Source organism: Tachysurus vachellii, chromosome 21 (assembly GCF_030014155.1).
Source record: "Tachysurus vachellii isolate PV-2020 chromosome 21, HZAU_Pvac_v1, whole genome shotgun sequence".
NCBI classification, from domain to species: Eukaryota; Metazoa; Chordata; class Actinopteri; order Siluriformes; family Bagridae; genus Tachysurus; species Tachysurus vachellii.
Genome location: NC_083480.1, coordinates 5,747,809 through 5,768,737, shown reverse-complemented (window position 1 = coordinate 5,768,737; position 20,929 = coordinate 5,747,809). Strand labels below are relative to the sequence as shown.

Below are 20,929 nucleotides of genomic sequence, written 5' to 3'. Positions count from 1 at the left end.
TCTGTCATTCAAGCCAGTTCATCAACTAATCATGTTGCAGCAGTACAATGCATAAAAACTATGTCAAGAACCTTATCTATCTAACATTAGGATGGGGAAATAAATAAATAAATAAATAAATAAATAAATAAATAAATAAAAGTGAGATCAATGACTCGGTGACTGTGGCATGTTTGTCAGTGCCAGACAGGATGGTTTGAGTATTTAAGAAACCACTGACCAGGGATTTTTTAGTACACAATGGTGCGAGAAAAAAGTGACACAGGAGGAAACACCTTGTCCAGTTTGATAGCCTTCTTGGACTACTGATCAGAAGGATGAGTATAATACTAATGTGTTGATTCTAGTATTTCCGCACGTGATATTGTTTGAACATACAGTATTTACACTGTATTTTGTCTTTTGTGTATTGTCTTGTATTTTTTGTTTGCACTGTCTTTTTGTCTTTTGTCCTGCACTGTCTTTTTGTCTTTTGTCCTACACTGTCTTGTTTGTCTTTTGTCCTGCACTGTCTTTTTGTCTTTTGTCCTGCACTGTCTTTTTGTCTTTTGTCCTGCACTGTCTTGTTTGTCTTTTGTCCTGCACTGTCTTTTTGTCTTTTGTCCTGCACTATCTTGTCTTTTGTCCTGCACTGTCTTGTCTTTTGTCCTGCACTGTCTTGTTTGTCTTTTGTGCTGCACTGTCTTGTTTGTCTTTTGTCCTGCACTGTCTTTTGTCCTGCACTGTCTTGTTTGTATTGTCCTGCACTGTTTGCACCAGGTTGCACAGATGCACTTTATGTATCTAGGACTAAATTACTAAGTCCTTAGCTCTGTCTTTGTTTTATGTAGCACCCTGATCCTGGAGAAACCTTGTCTCATCTCACTGTGTACTGAAACAGCTATATATGGTTGAAATGACAATAAAAGCTTCTTGACATGACTTGAGTTTAAATTCCATCATTGCCGAGCTGCCATCACTAGGCCCTTGATCAAGGAGCTTAACCCATAACTGCTCAGTTGTATATGTGAGGTAAATGTAAGTTGGTCTGGAAAAACTGTATTTGAAAGTGCTGTAAATGTAAATTGCATCACCTAGCATTTTTACAATTTTCAACTGTCCAGTTTACATGACCTTGTGTCCACGTTGCATTAAAATCCTGATCTTGGCTGAAAGGAATGTAATCTGTTCAATTTTAATCAAGTAAGGAAGCTGGAAAATGAATTGCCATCTGACAGGGAGGGGCTGCTTGGCTTGGCCTGTGTTTTGGGAGCTGGTAACTTTGTCAGAACAGATTTTTCAGCAAGGCGCTGGTCTGAACATTAACTTGGAGGGTCATGTTTTGGTGTTTTTAATATCTTTAAAATCTCTTATCCTTACACAGAGTCTTCTTCTTGGTGGCATTGATTTATGCAAATAATTCAATTTAATTTAAATGAAAGAAATGGGTTTGAACAAGTAGAATTTTTGTTGTTAATAAATAATAGGAAATTAGGAGTATAATACTACTATAGAATAATACATTCATGTTGGTGGAATAATTGGGAAGTTCATGCACTTATGAGCGCCCTCTCCTGGTTACACAACATATCTGCAACACTTTTTCAGCTAATCAGACAATAATTGTTATAATAATTGACAAAAACTGACATTATTACTAATGTATGACCTTGTTATTAATCTCAACTTTTAAGTTGAGATTAATAACAAGGTCATACATTAGTAATAATGTCAGTATTTCACAATGGAGGGGAAAACACTGAATGAACTGGAATTGGAATATTTAAAATAAGAAATATTTTGTATAAATAAAATGAACATGTACAGAATTACAGACATTTTTTGTAATAAAGTATGTTAAAATTTAAAATATATTTATTTGTACAGAAAGACATGCAGACAATCATCTGACTTGTTCATAAAACACATTTTGTTTTGTCAGGTTGATGTATTTGTTTTTATGTGCTAAAAGCCACATGTTTATATCAAACCGACCTTAATTTAGATTATAGAGCTGTAGCAGGTGTGTGCAATGAGAGAGAGAGAGAGAGAGAGAGAGAGAGACTCTCACATCACTCTCTCTCTCACTTCACTCTCTCTCTGTCTGTCTGTGTCACTCTCTCTCTCTCTCTCTCTCTCTCTATCTCTCTCTCTCTCTCTCTCTCTCTCACTTCACTCTCTCTCTGTCTGTCTGTGTCACTCTCTCTCTCTCTCTCTCTCTCTCTCTCTCTCTCTCTCTCTCTCACTTCATCCCCCCCCCCCCCCTCACTGTCTCCCTCTCTATCAGTAAGCTGATTGTGGATATGAAAGTGATCCCAATAAAGATTGCTGAGTGAGCTAAAAACAGTTTTTGTTTTCAGTGTTTCTGCTTTTCTTCATATTCAGTAATACCTAGAAGTGGATAATATCTTACAAGCTTAAAAAAGTCCACCATGCTTGTTACATCTGGGTTCTTGAGTGGCATGCATCTATTAGCATATTCACCATATCCGAGTGAAATTGGTTTGTTTGCTATTTCAGGGGGGAAGAAAAAGTTGTAAAATATAAATTGCAAAATTCACCTGAATACAGAGAGCTTGGAGCCAGAGCTTTAATAAATTACTAGTTAATTATAGAAATCCCACTGTTTATTTTCTCCCAGTCCAGATATCTCATTTCTGCAGTGCTACAGCTCTGTCCACTGTGCCCTGCAGGCCAGTTAGCAGTTTACATCTACAAAACCGTCACCCAGAATCCAAAATCTAGAGCATTTACATCTTGGTTTACATCCTGTTCCAACGCAGTTGGGTCTGTTGAGGGTAGAAGCACTGTCTCACTGCAATCTTACCACGTAAGAGTTCACTTGGAACCAGACAGAGAATCCCAATTAGAACAGCTCTCGGAACAACTGTTGTTCTCACCTGCACAAACAAACTGCAGCCAAGAGGAAAATGCAGCCTCTAGGGAAACCCAATATGTTCCATTTTATAAACCATTCCATGTCAAACGCTAAACCCATGAACCCTTCAAATTACTCTTGAGTGTTGTACTCATTTTTTTATTTTTTTTTACTTTGAGTATACTTTGAAAAGGTTCGGGTTAAACATTTCATATATTCTGCAGCAATCCAGCTGATATTATAAATATCCACACTGATGGAGTCCAAACACGCTTCTGTCCTCGGTGATGGTCATTTTCGTCTGCGGATATTGGCCTCTGCTGAAAAACAAGAAATTGAAAAATTTCACATGTAAAGTAATGTATCAGCTACATTAAATCACTTCTCACTTTTTTTTTCTCCACAATTTGGTCACCTGCCTATTTCTACCCAGCACCCACAGCTTTCTCTATCCTACATCTACCAACCAGTGAGAGTGAAGACCAACACATGCCAGACAATTGCATCTTTTTAAATTGCTGTTCATGCTATGACATGCTTGGAGTAAAGCTCTATCTGTTATTCTCTGCTGGACTCATGATCTCTCACAATTGGCTAGAGTTGCCATAGAGAAAGTATGCCATCTTTCCCACCAATATGCCAATTTTCTCACTTGGTTTCCTGGCCATAGATTTTCAAGATTTGAATGTGCAATCTCCAGACAATCTTTTTCTGTTGTGCCAATCAGGACAAATTCCCAGATTTGATCATTTGTAAATTTAACTGCTTGTAAATCGTGTCTTACTGGTGTAATCCTGAGGAATCATAGGCTTGGAGATTACGTGTCTCAGGGCCTCCACCCACTCCTTTCTCTCCCGCTCCTGCTCACACATGAAGATGAACTGGCGGTCTGGTGTCTCCACTGCCATCCCACACTTCCATTTATTTCCTCTGGTCCCCTTCGGCATACACTCACTCACCGAGTACCCATGATTCTCTGTCCCAATGAAAATGACCCCAAGCTCCACAGCATCCTTGACAATAAAATGTAAAGTCTGGATGTCAATTCATTTTCAGTTAACAAATAAAAAATTGTATGCTTATTCTTTAATTCATCTACACAATTGATCATATCTTACCAGCTCGGTTTTAAAATAGAGTAGTTTTCTGTCTAGACCATCCAAGATGAACCATCTCTTCTTGAATGGCTCCCGGTGCTGGTCAACAAAGAGTTATTAATTTATATTTTATGTTTTTAAAAAATTTACTAAACAATCTTTTAATATGAAGAATTTATATAACTTTAAGACTCCCTGTCAAAAAACGGCTCATATTGAGTGAGTCACCTACCGATGGTCCAGTTTTTTCCATGTAACCCTCTTTAAGGTACTTTCTGGTAATCCATGGCAGCAGCTTAAAAGAATAATACATAAAAAACAAATCCAAGGTCTATGCTCGATGAAACTGAATACATGGAATAAAATATGAATTTAAGGCATTTATACTGTTATACTCTTAATTTACACAATTAATAGTTTACCTCGCCATTACTGGCTGTAGGAAATGCTGTCTTCAGGTAGACATAACGTGTAGCTCTTATAGCGTTGAACCAATTTACAACTTCCTGAAAAGGTAATGATGTCTCAGTTACACTCTGATTTTAGCAGGATGTCTTAAAACCTGTGCCCAGATTTGCATACAGAATGTATTTTGTTGTAAAATGTTTTGGATATTAATCCAGATTATAGTATTGCTTTCAAGGCTTTAGTTCTGTAAAACATGTGTGGACTAGGCATGGGTACCTATAGGCATGCTGTGTAGTTTGTCTAATGCATGAAAATGCTAGTTAACCCTACATCCATCCATCGAACCATCCATTTTTTTTTACCACTTATTCTACACAGACTCGCAAGGAACCCGGTGTCCATCCCAGGGTACTTGTGGCACGTGACACCTTAAACAGGGTAAAAACAAATCACAAGATACCAACAAATATCAACCTAAATTTTAGAGATGCCAATCAGCCTACAAGGCATGTCTTTGGGCTGTGAGAGGAAGCCAAAATACCCTAAACCCCAAACCCAAACTTGACACAAGTAGTTTGATTCCTGCATCTTTTTTTAGATGTGCTAACCACTAAACCCACCATGGCCACCTGAATTTTTATTAACAATGTGATCTAGGAGAAGTGGTTAGGACCCTGCCCCATGTGCACTCATCCATCCATGGTGTTCGCTGCAACATTTGCAACATATGCAACTTTGTGACTTTGTCAGAAGCTTCAGGCAAATGTGAGCACACACAACACATTACCTCTTGTGGTTAGTTCTACAGAACTGTAAACAGCAACAGCAATAGTCTCAGTGACACTTTGACGCAGGATGGTAAGAAAAAGAATTGTTTAAAATATAATATGTTTTTACTTCTCTGTTGGGAACAGGCAAGACTGACAAAAAAGCTTTTAGCTAATCTGGAAATAGATCCTATTTTTTTTGTCGTTTCAAAATTAGGAAGTAGGTTCGCATGTTTGCATGCATGCATGTTATAAAAGTTTCTGCTCTCACTGAGAATTATATGAGGCAGATATGTCTAAAAAAACATATAAAGACAAAATGTGTAGAAAGCTTATTAATGGAAATGATGACTCACCTGACCACTTTCATGGTAAACAAAGAGGTTTCGGGTGTGGTCCTCCACTGAATAAGTGATCTGAAGGCCGTGAGCATGCCCAATCTTCTGAGGCTGGAAGGTTGCATTCAGACTTTGTACAGAAATAACAGCCTTTGGCCCTTTTGATTCCTAAAATGAAAGAATAAGTATTATATACTCAATGATTTCAGTTATTTACTGTTACATAATGCAGTAATAGACTCCTGTGTACTGAATGTTTGCAGGAAAAACAAGCTCTATTGTTTGATCCAGTTAACAAGAGGAAGAGTTATGAATAATAGATGAACAAATGGAGGCATTTAGTGTAATGCACTGTAGTGTAACTCATATTAATGCAAACATTAAAACAACAGGCAGCATTAGACCGCTTTCAGTATAACAAGGCATATTGTGTGCTCACATCCTCCTTATAATATTTGAGGGTGAAATCTTGCTCCGATAAAACAAACTTCCTCTTGAGAAACTGCCCATTGTCCTTCCCCTTCTTCCACAACACTCCTTCATATACTCCTTTAATCAAAAGAAACATTTCAGAACTCTAGAAAAGCAGGTTTAATAGATATATAGATAGATAGATAATTTAGTTATTTATTACATAGATTTAACTGATAGAGATTTAATGACTCAGCATCAGGTTGCATGAAAACCAGCCAAGGACCATATTAGTTACCATTACAAGATTATTAGGCATTAAGATTTTGTGCTATATTAATATGATTTTACTACACAATGCTCAAACAAATGGTCTTAAAGCTACAGGTTTACCTGATGTGTAGGCATTAAGTTTATTTGGCTCTGTAAACTCCTGTCTTTCATACTTGGCTCTGATCCACTGCTCTCTTAGAACACTAGATCATGAAGGAAAAAAAACATCTCAAGCATGTGAAGTTGTTTAAAACAGATTAATTTTAAAAGAGAAAGTCCAGTAAAGCAGCCCAATGTTAACAAGAACTACTGTCTCATACAGTATGTTTAGACAACTAGGGGTAGTTTTGACCCACTTGTGTAGAGAACTGAAACCAGATTGAAACACATTCAAAGGCTTGACATCTAACACCAAACCCCTCTTGGCTGAAACAGAAATACTTTACTAGTTCCCCTTATTGTTACTAAGATTATTGCATGTTCTGATGCACCCCAGGCAATGTGTTTGCCATATCAGCAGTCTCCCACTTCCCCAACAATATTCTTTTTAACTACAGTACCATCAATCATGAACAATGGCTTGGAAATAATTCCCTTTTGCAGTGCCTGTAAATTACCTCAGCGTTTTCAGTACTTACTCACAGTCATGTCGCTGTGGCTGATAATAGAAGACCGGGACAAATTTCTCGAAGACATCCTTGGCAGCTTGGTTTCCATGAGCTTTCATGAACTTTACGTTATACCATGCAGTTACACAGAACACAACAGAATTCAACTCAACCACATGCTTTATTGCTCAGTGTAATTCCTTATAATAAACCATTGCTTAATTAGACATTACTTTAAACATCCTAATTGAAATTATTTTGGAAAGTTACAATGACAGTAGTGATGTAGGACTACCGGAAACAACTACTTTTTTACCGGACACTAGTTTCATACCTGCACAAGCTCATCATCCCAGAAATCTAAGCGGATGGATTTTATCCGGCTAATACTTGATAAATTGCGATGAGTTCCAGAGCAATTCAGGCAAACAAATACACCAAGGGTATATGAAGCCCAGTCCGGGTCTGCAACAAACATAAGAGGACTAAATTAAGACCTTGGGCTATACAACTAATCCTAACACAAAGTCTTATACAATATAAAAAAAATATAAAAAAAAATTATAAAAAAGTTTTGTGCACACTATTTATTTTTTAAATAGACATAGATTTTAAATATATATATATCCTATATATATATATATAAAAAAATATATATATATATATATAATTTACATATACATATATATATATATATATATATATATATATATATATATATATATATATATATATATATATATATATATATACATACATATACATATATATATATATGTATATTATATCCTATATAATATACTTATGTATATATAAGTATATTATAGTTGTTTATATTAAGACGTCTGCATTTTTTTTTTATCATTTTAAGTAAAAATTCAGTAAAGAAAGCAACATATTAGGTAACAACAAAAAAACAAAAACAAACCAATAAAAGGTGGCGGCACTGATTGTATGTGTTATAAACCGAAAACCCCAAATATGACAAATATTTTGTTTAGTTTATGTTTGTTTCTGATATTATTTTGTAATGCTATTTATACTGTACCATAATGTAGTATTTTTTAAGATGTATTAATGTTTAATTCCATTTTTATGGAAGAGCGGCTTACTTTCCAACATTACCTTTCCTTTCTTCCTTCCAAAATCTAGACCAGCAGCAGAGTTAGTTTGTTTGAAGGTGCGGTTAGGGTTGCTTTCTACAGCATGAATTTTTATCTTAAACTAAATCTGGAAACAATTACTGAAAACGCAAAGGCCAGTGAATAACTAAACAGAAGGCACTGGTTTGAAAAGAGCTACTGGTTTGAATATATAATGCACTTCAGCAGTTTGACTGACCTGCAGCACCGCAGTCAGCACAGCTTCTGTTCTCCGGCAGCTTCAGCAGTTCCAGAAGAGTCTTTTTATTCTTGTCATGATTTGCCATATGAAATGTGGTGTCAAGAAATTTCAGGTAAATAAAAAAATAAATCTTTAGGACATCGCTACGGCCGTTTTCACGTGAAACATTTCCATTCTCCCCTGTTAAACTGGGCTCCGGTGTGCAAGCAAGTGCTCAACTCTGTGGTTAACCAGCAGTGCAGCAGTGAATAAGCCAAGCACCTCCTCCTCTCAGTTCACACACACACACACACACGCACACACGATACCTCACCAGAGCTGCATCACACTTTCTTTTTTTAAATGCAGCGAGGTCTTTTTTAAATAGAAACAAACACATCACGTGGACTCCTGCTCAGATAATCCAACTACTCAAATATTAGATTAAAAATTAACCAGAAAACTTTTTATTTCTGAATTTTCCATTGTTTCAGTTTCACTCTTTTGACTGAAACCCACATACACAATATAGTATATTCAGTTTGGATACCTGTCCATATGAGTCATGTACTTGTTAAACAGCCCAACCAAAAGTTTGCCTCCCTTTCCTGTTATAATGTGCCAGATATTTGTGTGGGATTTGTGTTCATTCAGCTGCAAGAGCATTAGTGAGATCAGACACTGATGGTGTAAGAGTGAGGAGGTCTGGGGTTCAGTCAGTGTTCAGTGGGGTTGAGTCAGAGTCAGGGCTCAGTGCAGGACACTCCAGATCTTCTACTCCAACCTTCTCACACGGTGTCTTCATGGAGCTCTGTGCTTTGTGTACAGGTTTATTGTCATGATGGAACAGTGTTTGAGTCTCTCAGTTCCAGTGACAGGAAATGTTAATGTTACAAATACAAATACATTTCTATACATCCTAACAGTGTGCTTCAAACTTGGCAAAAGTTTGAGGAAGACCCACATTGGAATGTGATGGTCATGTGTCCACATTCTTTTATTACAATTTTAATAACTTAAAATACATCATAAATAAAATCACAGATTTGAAGATACCATTTCAGAAGAATATAATTTATTGCTTTATTCTCTTGAGGAACATGAAATGACCTGTTGAGACTTTAAAATAAAAAATGTCTAAAACTGACACCTAAAACTGAGTTTAAGCAGTCAAGTTGGCAAAAAAAAATGCATCCTGAAATACGTGTTTGGTTGTAAAAATATACACATTTATTCTTTGATTTCACTGAGACATTAAATAAAGTCATAGTCGTAAATATTAATACTAACCAAAGGATGTTAATTCGGATGGAGAAAAACTGAAAAATAGTGATTTGAATTTTAGTGCCCAATATAAAACCTTGAGGTTAGTGAAAGGCGCTGAATAACTAGAGCAGCCCACAGAGGTCTCGTTTTTTCAGTCATATATACATTTTTAGGCTGAAATGTGTTTTCTGACAAATTGTAAGTACAAATTTATTACTTCATAAAACATACATGATAAAAGTACAACACATGAAACTCCACACAGATTAAAAAAAAAAAACAAACCCAAAACATAGCACCTCACCTGCTTAAATGGCATATAATGTTACTGTACAAATGCATATAATCCAGCTGCCAAAAGTAAGCTGCTTCACCACGGTGCCATTGAACGGTTCATCAAGGAAAACCTGAGGCCAGGTGCTGAAGAGTGCTTTTAGATAGTTCAAGGTGAATGCTATCAAGGTAGTGCATGAACCTGTGAAGAAAAACAGTACATTTAACACCATGAAAACTGTCAGCTATGCTTAAGTATGTTAGTTTACTTCAAAAACCACATTTCACAACTAAAATCACACCCATCACAAGTGGTGACACATTTAAAATAGCCACACAAGTGTCTGGGTCTAAAGCTCATGAAAGCTTGGTTGACGAAAAGATGTTTAGCCCACATCCTGTCCTAAAACGTCTCTAAAAATGCTTCCTCTTGGGGTGCAACGGTGCAGAACTTCACATACTATGTTAATATGCCGGCTGCATATCAGGTTATATATTTTTTCGATTCAAGAGTAGGTGTTGGATATAAAATGAACAATAGGAGATTAAAAATACATTTTAAAAGTGAGATTATTCTTTTGTCTTCCTGCATTTGACTGAATACATCCACATAAGACAAAATAAGAAAACTGTGCAGTCAAAAGTACCATAAAGTATGCTCTGGTGACTAAAATTGTACTGTGTGTATTCTTTTAATCCTATAAATGTCCAGCAGTGTAGAGGTTGTGATTTATCTCAAAGTAAACAGGAGCACAGATTGAGCTCTGAAAAATATTACCTGCGTTTGACCTTGCCCTGCTCCTTCAGTCTTTCTGATCTACAAATGGTGCGCAGAGAGGGCAGGTAGTCCGTGGTTGCTGCCAATTTGTTCCCCTGTGTGCTGAGTGATCGGCTGGTGAGGACTGTATTCATCACTTCCCTCCTCATATCCATCACCCTGTAATGTAACAACGTTCAATGAACTTTAAAGCTCAGAACTTCAAAACTCAGTTTAAGGTTGAAAATGTTGCTGGCACCGTTAGATGGTAACATGGAATTACATCAGTAAACAAAGACTTACTAGACTAGCACCCAACTCTAAATATACCCATGTTACCCATTCTGGCTTTTTGTGATCATATTACTATTTGCTGTAATGCTGTATAATGTATATCTAATGCTCCGGAACAGGGGAGTCTTGCAGTCAGAGGGCAGACTGACAAAGTATTTACAGCGGATTAAATCGAATCTGACTCCGGTTTTCTAAACACTAACTACAGTGGCTTCTGTAGCAAGTTTATATCGACTGTTTAGCATCAAGCTAAATACAGATGTTTGATCTGTTCAGAATCCATGATGCGAAGATCGCTACAGATGCATCAGTTCAAAAAGAATTGGCTTATGTAAAGTCCATGAACAAAGTAACATTTAAGTATTAAAACCTAACGATACTTAATGCGATATTTATTTAATAATGTTACTTTGGCTTCTGTGTGACTGTAATCAGTTTGGATGAAACATTTCTTTTCAATCTGCTGGCTCATAAGACTCTACAATTTACACGTTTCTAAACTACCCTTTATCTTAAAACTGGTAGGAACCAGTCGTCAAATTTACACAGTTGTTTTATACTCACCTGGGTTCAAGTAGTTTGCCATAAGAGAGCCCAAATCTCTGTCTGTGTGATGCCACAGGAAGGGTGAGCTCTTCCACAGTCTCTGACCTCGTGGGCTCCTCCAACTCCTGGACTTTATTCCAGGCTTCAGAGATCCTCGCCTTACACTTTGAAAAACTCAGACTCCCTAACACAGCCTGGATTTCTTTGGAGTCAAAACCATTCATATGAGCTTTACACTCCAGGCGAACATCATCAGTCATTCCACATTTGATCTCCGCTCCTGTCCCGGTGAAGTCCTGTGGTCTGCATGCCCCTTCTGATTGAGGAGGTTTGAGGTGCAGAGACGAGTCCAGGAATGACATGTGATCCAAATACTCAGCTAAGGAGCTCAGGCACTGAGACACGGACCGACTCTTTTTCCTTTCAGTATCAGACAACTCAACTTTCACCCTCACAGCTTTGGATGCTGGTGGTGGATCCTTAGGAGCCTCATCCTGTGCTGGTTTTGTGTCAGAACTGGGCTTAGGCAGGGACAGAAAGCTATCCTCTGAATCGGAGTCTGACTGAAAAGCACATTTATAGTCAACGTTCAGCTGCTTTTTCCGCTTCATTCTACTTGAGACTTTGAGAGGTTGTGAGTCATCAGAATGCTCTTCCTCTTCTACTATGTTGTATCTAGCCAAAGGTCCGGTTTGTGGTTCCGTGTTCGATGGCAATCGTTGTCTGCTGACAGGGTCTGTCAACGGACGAATGGGTAGCGGGAGCAGCACTTCCAGGTTTGAGTAAAGCAAATTCACACCTCTCCTTTCAGCTTCTGTGAGAAGATCGAACCAGCTGATTCTGTCTACATCTGAAGATTCACCCTGAAACACAACAGGTATTAAAGTGTTTGAAGCACAAATGTGATTTAACAAAGAAACTATGTTAACAAAGAAAAAAAAAAGAAAGAGATCAACAGAATTTAAAAACCTTTAACAAATCGTCTACTCCTTTTTCTTGCTGGGTGTTTAGAAGGCCTAATAAAGACTCTGTGCATCCTATATGACAAGGCGGTACGTTGGCCGGAGGTAGCATGTCAGCGTTGGCAACTGTTTCCACTTTAGCAGCATCGTTTTTGATCTCACCATCAGATGTTTCTGAGCAAAGACAAATAAAAGTGTGAAAAGATGAAGTTTGTCACATTGCACAATCTAATCCCATTGCTGGACCTACACGTACTCACCTGTACGCAAGAAGGGACGTGGCACCTGCCGTCCTCCTCCACTGCGGGTCCAGAACTGCAGGTGCAGGAGGCTCTGTCGGATGTCACATCTGTTCCAATGCAATAAACATGACAGGTCCTGCATGTCTGTCCTCACATTTTCCACGAGACACAGCAGCTGCAGGTAACTCGTCACATCCACCTTAGACACGACGGGTGTCATTAATCACAGACTAGACATGCACACTACATGAGTGACACTGGATAACTATGTGGCAAACTATCTTACCAAGGAAGGAGCTTTGAAATGGATTTCGTCAAAGTATCCATCAAACACTGCACTGAATGTAGGATCTGAAGATGAATGATGAAGATCGACACGGTTACTTGCTGTATTCTGTTAAAGATGTTACAATGAACCAATCAGATGCTACTCTGTCACTCACCGCTGGTTGTTAAGATGACGGGTCTTTTGGTGGTCGTCATAAAGGTTTTAACTGCAGCCAGGAATCCAGAATCGTCATCAAATATGACATCAACTTCTTCAAACAAGATGAGAGACGTTGCTGTTTTCTTACTCTGCTCATCGGAGGAGGCTTTAGTCTCTTGACTCTTGCACTCAGCTTGAGTGGCTTTACCAGATGTTTTGGGACAACCTTTTCAACAGAGAAGATTTGCTTAAGCAAGATGCCGGCATTTTTCTAGCTACTGCTTATTTCCAAACGAAACTATTATACAGCTTCTTATATCCACTTTTCCAAGTAAGACTTACTCTTTTGAGCCTTTTTTTCTTCCTTAACGTCACCTTTGGCTGTAGGCCTTCCACCCATTTTGAAGAAATTGGCCAGTGATTTTGGTGCCAAGGTTCCTTTCCTCGATGCAGCACCTCGAGGCGACTGCGGTGGTTTCCTGGGTGAGGACACAACTCGTCTAGGAGAGTTCACCTTCCCTGTGATAAGAAAAGAAAAATGGAGTAAAGTCCTATAGATAAAAGATGTGTAGTTAAGAAAAAGTATAGAAATAAACACATCCAGCACATGAAACTATTGCAGCATGTTTGGAGTTTGCAGAATCTACTCACGAGGAGAAGAGCAAGGTTTAGTTGAAAGACTGCCGCAGCTGTAACTGTTGAAGTAAGTAGGCTTATGGGCATTAACCCCATGGATGTCCACTTGATGAGACTGCGTGGCCTCTTTCAACTGAGACAAGATCTGACGTCCACTACGCTGAGAAGAACAATTTACTTCAAACACCTAAGGCAGAAAATTAAATCAGTGTGACATTAAAGGTAGAGCTTTAGAGTTGTTTCAGTGTCATAGTTTCAAAATGTACAGTAGAACTGGACATCTGCCTCAATGTTGACTTTTTTCGAAATACAGATAAAAATGCCTTTCTGTCTGTTTTTACCCTCACAAGCTCCTTACTCCATTGGTTTATCACTTGCTAGTTTAACTGCGATTCCTCAAAAACAAAATAGGTTGGATTTTGCAACCCCCTGCCTTTAGACTCCCTGTAAATCATACAACAATCTCTGTTTCTCAAACTAGGCAACGCTTTAGTGTAATGCTTTACTCTTACTTAGCAGCTTACTTTGGTAAACTCTGCTGTCACTTTTAGCATGTTGGTTATGAAAAGAGAATTTTATATAGATCAAATTTCCTTGATTTCTCTTCTTGATGTTCTCACAGTAGGTCATCGTACCAAGATTCCCTAATCTTATTTTGTCGTATTTTTATCCCGTCACCCTTAACAACACAGGAGAACTCACCTTGAAGCCGAGTTCCTGAGCGCAGGCATAAACGGCAGCGGTTTTGCCTACTCCAGTGGGGCCTGTGATAAGCACTGTGTTACAAAGCATGTCCTCTGGATCCTCCATCCTCTCGCTACTGTCACCACTTAACCAGGAGTCTACACAGTCACACAGCACAGTCAAGAATACACATGCAGACACAATCTTAATGGAGCCTCAAGAACTGCAGCGTAATTTACCGTTACTGTCGTCCTTGTGCTTTTTCTCCTGCTGCTTTGTTCTTTCTTCACGGTCGGCCCGGAGTTTCCATTCCTTCAACCAACTAGATAATGGAACAATGAAAGAATATAAATGGCGCAAATTCCTAATTTACAGTATTCCATATTTCCATACTTCCATATTTACAGTATAAAAAAAAAAAAAATCAGATCGTCCTGAACAGCGCAGACCTGTGCAACTTCCTAACAGAGGCTGTGTTTCCAATGATGTCACTAGATTGCTGTGGCTGGTACTTCTCGGTCCAGGGCACATCCTCGGTACCACAATCTGGGAAAAATGATGAACAATGACAAGATTTAGAAAACAGAAAAAAAAACAAAAACAAACATGAAAGATAATACATTTTCTCTTTACCTTTGGAACATGATTCTGAAGTTGGAGAGTCAAGTATAATTATAGTGTCACACTGCGTCTTGTCCTCTGTGGGTTTGGGCTCATCCTCTGTAACCTGCTTGTTCCTCAGCGATCGTCTCGTCCTGCCACAGCGACGGGCCACAGATTCAGTTGTCTCTGGTGTTCCATCACTTGGGTTGTCCGATATAACTATGGTCTCCTCCTCCTTATGAACAGACTTCTGTTTCTTGGGCAGCCTGCCTGCTCGGTCTCCTTCATCTACACGCTTACGCTTCCCTCCAACGGAGTCGGTCAATCCCGCAGCAGGAGCTGCTTTAGACCCACCCTCAGGTCCTGAGGACATTAATCGTTAAGGAAAAAGGCAGGAATAAAGATTTTTATCTTTAGTGATCTATTTGCAAACATTTGTTACAAAAAAAAGTAACCCAAAATAAGAATTCCATTTACCGTACTCTTATTTACTTAAAAACAGGAGAATCAGACAACACAAGCTGTAATACATTCTTACCGGCAAAAGCAGCCTGTACATATTCATTGTGTCTCTTTAGGAATCGTGTAAAAAATCTCTGGGCAGGGAAAGAGGGATTGGATGTGCTGATTTCTTCCAACAATCGCTCTCTCACAGGCTCCGTAAAATTTTCTCGCCTTCCAGAGACCTGAGGTAAAAGAGGTAAAAATCCATTATCCTCACACACACACACACACGCAGAGCCTCACACACACACACACGCAGAGCCTCACACACACACACACACGCAGAGCCTCACACACACACACACACGCAGAGCCTCACACACACACACACACGCAGAGCCTCACACACACACACGCAGAGCCTCACACACACACACGCAGAGCCTCACACACACACACGCAGAGCCTCACACACACACACACACACACACACAGCCTCACACACACACACACACACACACATGCAGAGCCTCACACACACACACACGCAGAGCCTCACACACACGCAGAGCCTCACACACACACACACGCAGAGCCTCACACACACACAGAGCCTCACACACACACACGCAGAGCCTCACACACACACACGCAGAGCCTCACACACACACACGCAGAGCCTCACACACACACACGCAGAGCCTCACACACACACACGCAGAGCCTCACACACACACACGCAGAGCCTCACACACACACACGCAGAGCCTCACACACACACACACGCAGAGCCTCACACACACACACACGCAGAGCCTCACACACACACACGCAGAGCCTCACACACACACACGCAGAGCCTCACACACACACACGCAGAGCCTCACACACACACACGCAGAGCCTCACACACACACACGCAGAGCCTCACACACACACACGCAGAGCCTCACACACACACACGCAGAGCCTCACACACACACACGCAGAGCCTCACACACACACACGCAGAGCCTCACACACACACACGCAGAGCCTCACACACACACACGCAGAGCCTCACACACACACACGCAGAGCCTCACACACACACACGCAGAGCCTCACACACACACACGCAGAGCCTCACACACACACACGCAGAGCCTCACACACACACACGCAGAGCCTCACACACACACACGCAGAGCCTCACACACACACACGCAGAGCCTCACACACACACACGCAGAGCCTCACACACACACACGCAGAGCCTCACACACACACACGCAGAGCCTCACACACACACACGCAGAGCCTCACACACACACACGCAGAGCCTCACACACACACACGCAGAGCCTCACACACACACACACGCAGAGCCTCACACACACACACGCAGAGCCTCACACACACACACGCAGAGCCTCACACACACACACGCAGAGCCTCACACACACACACGCAGAGCCTCACACACACACACGCAGAGCCTCACACACACACACACACGCAGAGCCTCACACACACACACACACACGCAGAGCCTCACACACACACACACACGCAGAGCCTCACACACACACACGCAGAGCCTCACACACACACACGCAGAGCCTCACACACACACACGCAGAGCCTCACACACACACGCAGAGCCTCACACACACACGCAGAGCCTCACACACACACACACACGCAGAGCCTCACACACACACGCAGGACCTCACGTGCACACACAGAGCCTCACACACACATGCAGAGCCTCACACACAGGCTCACAAGCAGAACCTCACACGCACACATACAGAACCTCACACACACATGCACACACGCAGAGCCTCACATACACGAGAGACACACACAGCTCCACACAGCCACACACTGAGCCACACAGCCACAATTAGACCAAAAGACAACCTCTATTCTGCAGGTTCTCTGAGCAGGAACATTGAAGTTGCTTGCATGATCCTCCAATGACACAAGTGGGATGGATGTGGTATTATAAAACTCCTTCAGGCAGCTCAAGAAAGGATTTTCAGGCCAGGGAAGAGTCCACATAGAGCAATCTGTTCACAGCAATGAAAAACAAAACGTACCTAATTAATAACAGCGATGATAATTATACACAGGGTACAGGAGTGTCAGCTTACCCATGGGTCTTTGCTGCACGTGAACCACAGGCTGGAATGAAGTACAGGCTTGTATGTACGCCTCTCTGTTAGATGCCGTCTTAGCAATCTGCTTTTTAAAAGACTCGGGTAGGCCACTTTTCAGAAACTCCCTCTTTGCCCGGAACTGCTCATCATCTTGAGAGTTTTCTGAACCCTCACGACTGTTAAAAATAAAATAAAAAATTAAACACTTTAAGATGTAGAAGATGTTTTAATGTATTTAAAGATAAAAGATTCATTTCTAAAGTAAAACCTGCTGTCATCAAGTATAGAAATGATAGCTGAAGGTCTCAGGGCTTTTCCATCCACAAGCATTGGGCCAAGTTTAGAAGCTAAAGTGCAAAACCAACCAGAATTAAAACTCGTAAAAGTTTTGAAAGAAAAAAAAAAAGAATTGCTGTAAAAAGAAAATTATAAACAGCAAATGCTGCATTGTAGAAATGCATTACCTGGAGCATTCTTTAACGCCTTACTTAGAGATGTATTTTTGCCTAAAACATCATTTAGACTGCGAAGTTTTTTCTGACTGTTGCCACTTTTTTGAGTCGCAGATGCTGGGCTGCTTTGTACGTCTTCCAAAAACACAACAGAATCCTGAAAAAACAGCATTCAAACAAAGTCACTTAAAATGGACACCAGAATGGAACCAAATTTACACAACCTAAACCTGCGTACAGGTAAAATAAATGCCATACCTCATCCTCACAATAATTTATTTGTATCGGTTCTTTGCTCCTGGAGGAGCGTCGCACAGCGGGCTTCTCCCTAGCAGCAGACCGTTTACTTTTCTGCAGTGCTTTGGCTTTCTGCACCAACTTTTTGGCCCGTTTCCTTTTTTTCAATGAATTGGATTCCTGATAAAAATAAATAAGTAAATAAATAGTGACACGTATGAAAGTGAATCATTAGTAATCATCATGACACCTTTTCAAGAAAATAAAAGAAAAATTACCAGTGTTTCAGAATCTCCAGTTTTGGTGTCAGAAGAAGGGAACACTCTGGTGAATCTTATTCTGATCGATAAAGAATGATATAAACAGACATATCAGACAACGTAAGTTCAGCAATCCGACATAAACCTCTAACACAACAGGGTACAATGTACCTGATGGGGCTTTCTCGTTTGTCGAATGGAGAGAGCATCTCTGCTCTGTAAACATTCTTTTTGGGCCTGTGAGATTTCGGCGTGGAAACTTGAACTATGTCATCCTGGTGGCAGGCTGCAGATGTTTCTGGCTTCTCACGGCTTCTTGTCTTGCGAGGAGAGGGATTTCTTTCAGGCGCTGAAGCTGCCTGTCTACGTGTCTGATCTCTGGTAGACCTCCTAAGCTCTTTGACACATTGCTTGTCACTGTCATCAACCACCATATCACTGTCATCACCTTTTTTTTTTCCTACCTCGACTGACATCAGAGGTTTGTCTTGCTTTGGAGTAACCGGTACTTCTTCAGATTGGTCTGTCTGTTTTTTCTTCACGGACTTCCTACCTCTTTTCTTCCCAGAACCCTTAGCCTTTTGTTGCTCTGTACTCTGTTCTAACGTGGTCGGGTCTGATTCAGTCTCATCTGCTTTCGTTTCAGGTTCCATCATCTCCGAGGCGTTTTCTTTAGTTGGCTTCGATTTGCTCAGGCCCTTGCTGGGTTTACCTTTAGATCCATCCAGACCAGGCTGCTTGAAAGCATTCATAAACTGTTTCCTTTCTTCTTGGGTGCATTTAGGAGTGGAGCTGGATTCAACCACAGCAAGCTCCAAATCTTCTTCATGAAGTACTACGTTAGATTTCCTCTTAAGGCCCGGCAGAATGTCAGTGTTTACCTGTGGGTTATCAGAGGATGGCTTTTTGCCATCCTGTATCTGGCTGTCCTTTTTACTTCTAGTGAAAATTGAAGCCACTTTTAACTGAGGGCCCTTGATCAACTCGAGATCGGGAGAGATTGGATGCACTTCAGCTTGGACGGTAAGCATTCTTGGTGACGTGGCGGCAGCTACTGGATCACTTGCATCCGTGCAAGACTTCGCTTCAGATTTTTCTGCAGCACAAGTGTCCGACTTGAAGTCAGCAGCGACCTCGTGCTCGTTTCGCATCTGGCTCTGTAAAAATTCTTCAAAGGACACAGTAACGGTGCTGCAACTCAACACTGACGTTTCATCGACATTGACCTCCATACTGGCATCATGTAGAGATTGATCCTGCTCTGTGTTGCATGGTTCACTCTGGCTGACGTTAGCTTTTCTGTTTCTCCTCACCACAGACTTTTTAATTCTACACTTGCCTTCTTGAGCCGACGCATTTTCATCGACAGAATTATCGTCGGTCTGGGAAGCTAAATTTTTACGTTTCGGATTTTGCACCGTATCCTTCGCTTTTCTCTCGTCTGAGCTGGTATCTGTGACATTCTTGCTTTTTAAAGGTTCTTCATCTATGCAGTTTGCATTGTTTACTTGCAAAGACCAACTTCCTCCTTTATTTATCAATGATTCCTCTGGGCTTTCTAATATACAGTTATCAGCGAGCATGTCCTGTTCCTCATCTTCATCTTCCTGTAACTCCTTCTGTTTTTCCTTGACTTTCCTGGTCCGTTTTTGCCTCAGAGCTCTGCTCACCTTAGGAGAAACTTCTTCACATGAAGATGTCTGAATCTCTTTGGATTGAAGTGGACTGCTCTCTTGGATTGAAGAGGTAGTCTTATCCTGAGCGGTTGATGGTTTCCGAAAGTAGTCCATGATGTTGTTTGATCGGGGCGGCGAGAAAGGCTTGTCCACAGTCTTGGGTAAGGGCAAGAAGTAGTTTGTGATGGTCTTTGGTGTCGATGGTGGCGGCTCCTCATCTTTCCTCGACTTCTTGCACGGCTGAATTAAGCAAAAAAAAAAGTTGTTCATGAAATATTAAAAAACACATTGTTAACATTTAACGATTATCGTTATAATTCATAAATCATGAGGACAAACCTGGGTAGCCTCAAAATCCTCAAGACCAGCTGACATGGCAACAAGTCCAGCCATTTCAAAGAGATCTAAATGTTACAGTGATATAGGGGTTTAAAAACAACAACAAAAGATGCCATTAATCAGTAAAACAGCTTAAACTAACTAGTTCAGCTGTAAATCCAGCAGAGTTGATAGTTAAAGTTAACACTAACCTGGTTTATAGTAAAGTGAAGGCAGGATAATACATTGTCCACGTCTCTGAAAGTCTAATTAACACAGTGCCATATCAGCAAAACTGTGTCTAATGTCTAATAAACATAAACATAAACAAACCACTAGCTAACTTGGTTAGCTCGCTAACTAGCTAACTATTCCTCTATAACAACCACTTACATGCTAGAGTTAGCAAACACACACAACACGCGTGTCAACAACTCTATACAAACGCTCACTGAAGTGTAAACACTGGTGAGAAAACAGAAGTAAACATTTTTAACTGAACCCCAAACCGTTTATTGTATAAAACTAAACTTAGTGCTTTTCCCGCAAATGGCGCCAAACAACACAGACCGCGTTCACCGCGTCAAATCCACCAATCACAGCGCGTTTCGTCATTATCCTCAAAG

The 20,929-nt window shown here is 40.4% G+C and overlaps 2 protein-coding genes across 3 annotated transcripts; both read right to left on the bottom strand.

Annotated features, from left to right (window-relative positions):
* Nucleotides 1-1,832: 1,832 nt before the first annotated feature.
* Nucleotides 1,833-8,357, bottom strand: adap2 (ArfGAP with dual PH domains 2). Of its 2 annotated transcripts, none has more exons than XM_060857235.1 (11): nucleotides 8,101-8,357; nucleotides 7,094-7,224; nucleotides 6,790-6,881; nucleotides 6,272-6,354; nucleotides 5,907-6,016; nucleotides 5,486-5,635; nucleotides 4,377-4,460; nucleotides 4,187-4,249; nucleotides 3,976-4,053; nucleotides 3,642-3,870; nucleotides 1,833-3,174 (listed from the first exon to the last, which is right to left on the bottom strand). In XM_060857235.1, exons 1-11 carry the CDS (start codon nucleotides 8,186-8,188, stop codon nucleotides 3,149-3,151), a joined length of 1,134 nt encoding a protein of 377 aa, XP_060713218.1. In that variant the 5' UTR covers nucleotides 8,189-8,357; the 3' UTR covers nucleotides 1,833-3,148. The 2 variants fall into 2 exon arrangements, with proteins under 2 accessions (XP_060713218.1, XP_060713217.1); XM_060857234.1 differs by having other exon boundaries at nucleotides 1,833-3,177; nucleotides 8,101-8,354.
* Nucleotides 8,358-9,289: 932 nt separating this feature from the next.
* Nucleotides 9,290-20,901, bottom strand: atad5a (ATPase family AAA domain containing 5a). Its single transcript, XM_060897444.1, has 23 exons — nucleotides 20,516-20,901; nucleotides 20,325-20,389; nucleotides 18,481-20,225; nucleotides 18,328-18,388; nucleotides 18,071-18,229; nucleotides 17,825-17,969; nucleotides 17,629-17,707; nucleotides 17,355-17,536; nucleotides 17,122-17,270; nucleotides 15,311-15,458; nucleotides 14,803-15,135; nucleotides 14,619-14,715; nucleotides 14,409-14,491; nucleotides 14,188-14,327; nucleotides 13,501-13,672; nucleotides 13,192-13,368; nucleotides 12,866-13,075; nucleotides 12,709-12,773; nucleotides 12,441-12,621; nucleotides 12,188-12,354; nucleotides 11,237-12,081; nucleotides 10,400-10,558; nucleotides 9,290-9,823 (listed from the first exon to the last, which is right to left on the bottom strand). The coding sequence occupies exons 2-23, from the start codon at nucleotides 20,376-20,378 to the stop codon at nucleotides 9,745-9,747; spliced, it is 5,430 nt and encodes a 1,809-aa protein (XP_060753427.1). The 5' UTR covers nucleotides 20,379-20,389; nucleotides 20,516-20,901; the 3' UTR covers nucleotides 9,290-9,744.
* Between the last annotated feature and the right edge of the window lie 28 nt (nucleotides 20,902-20,929).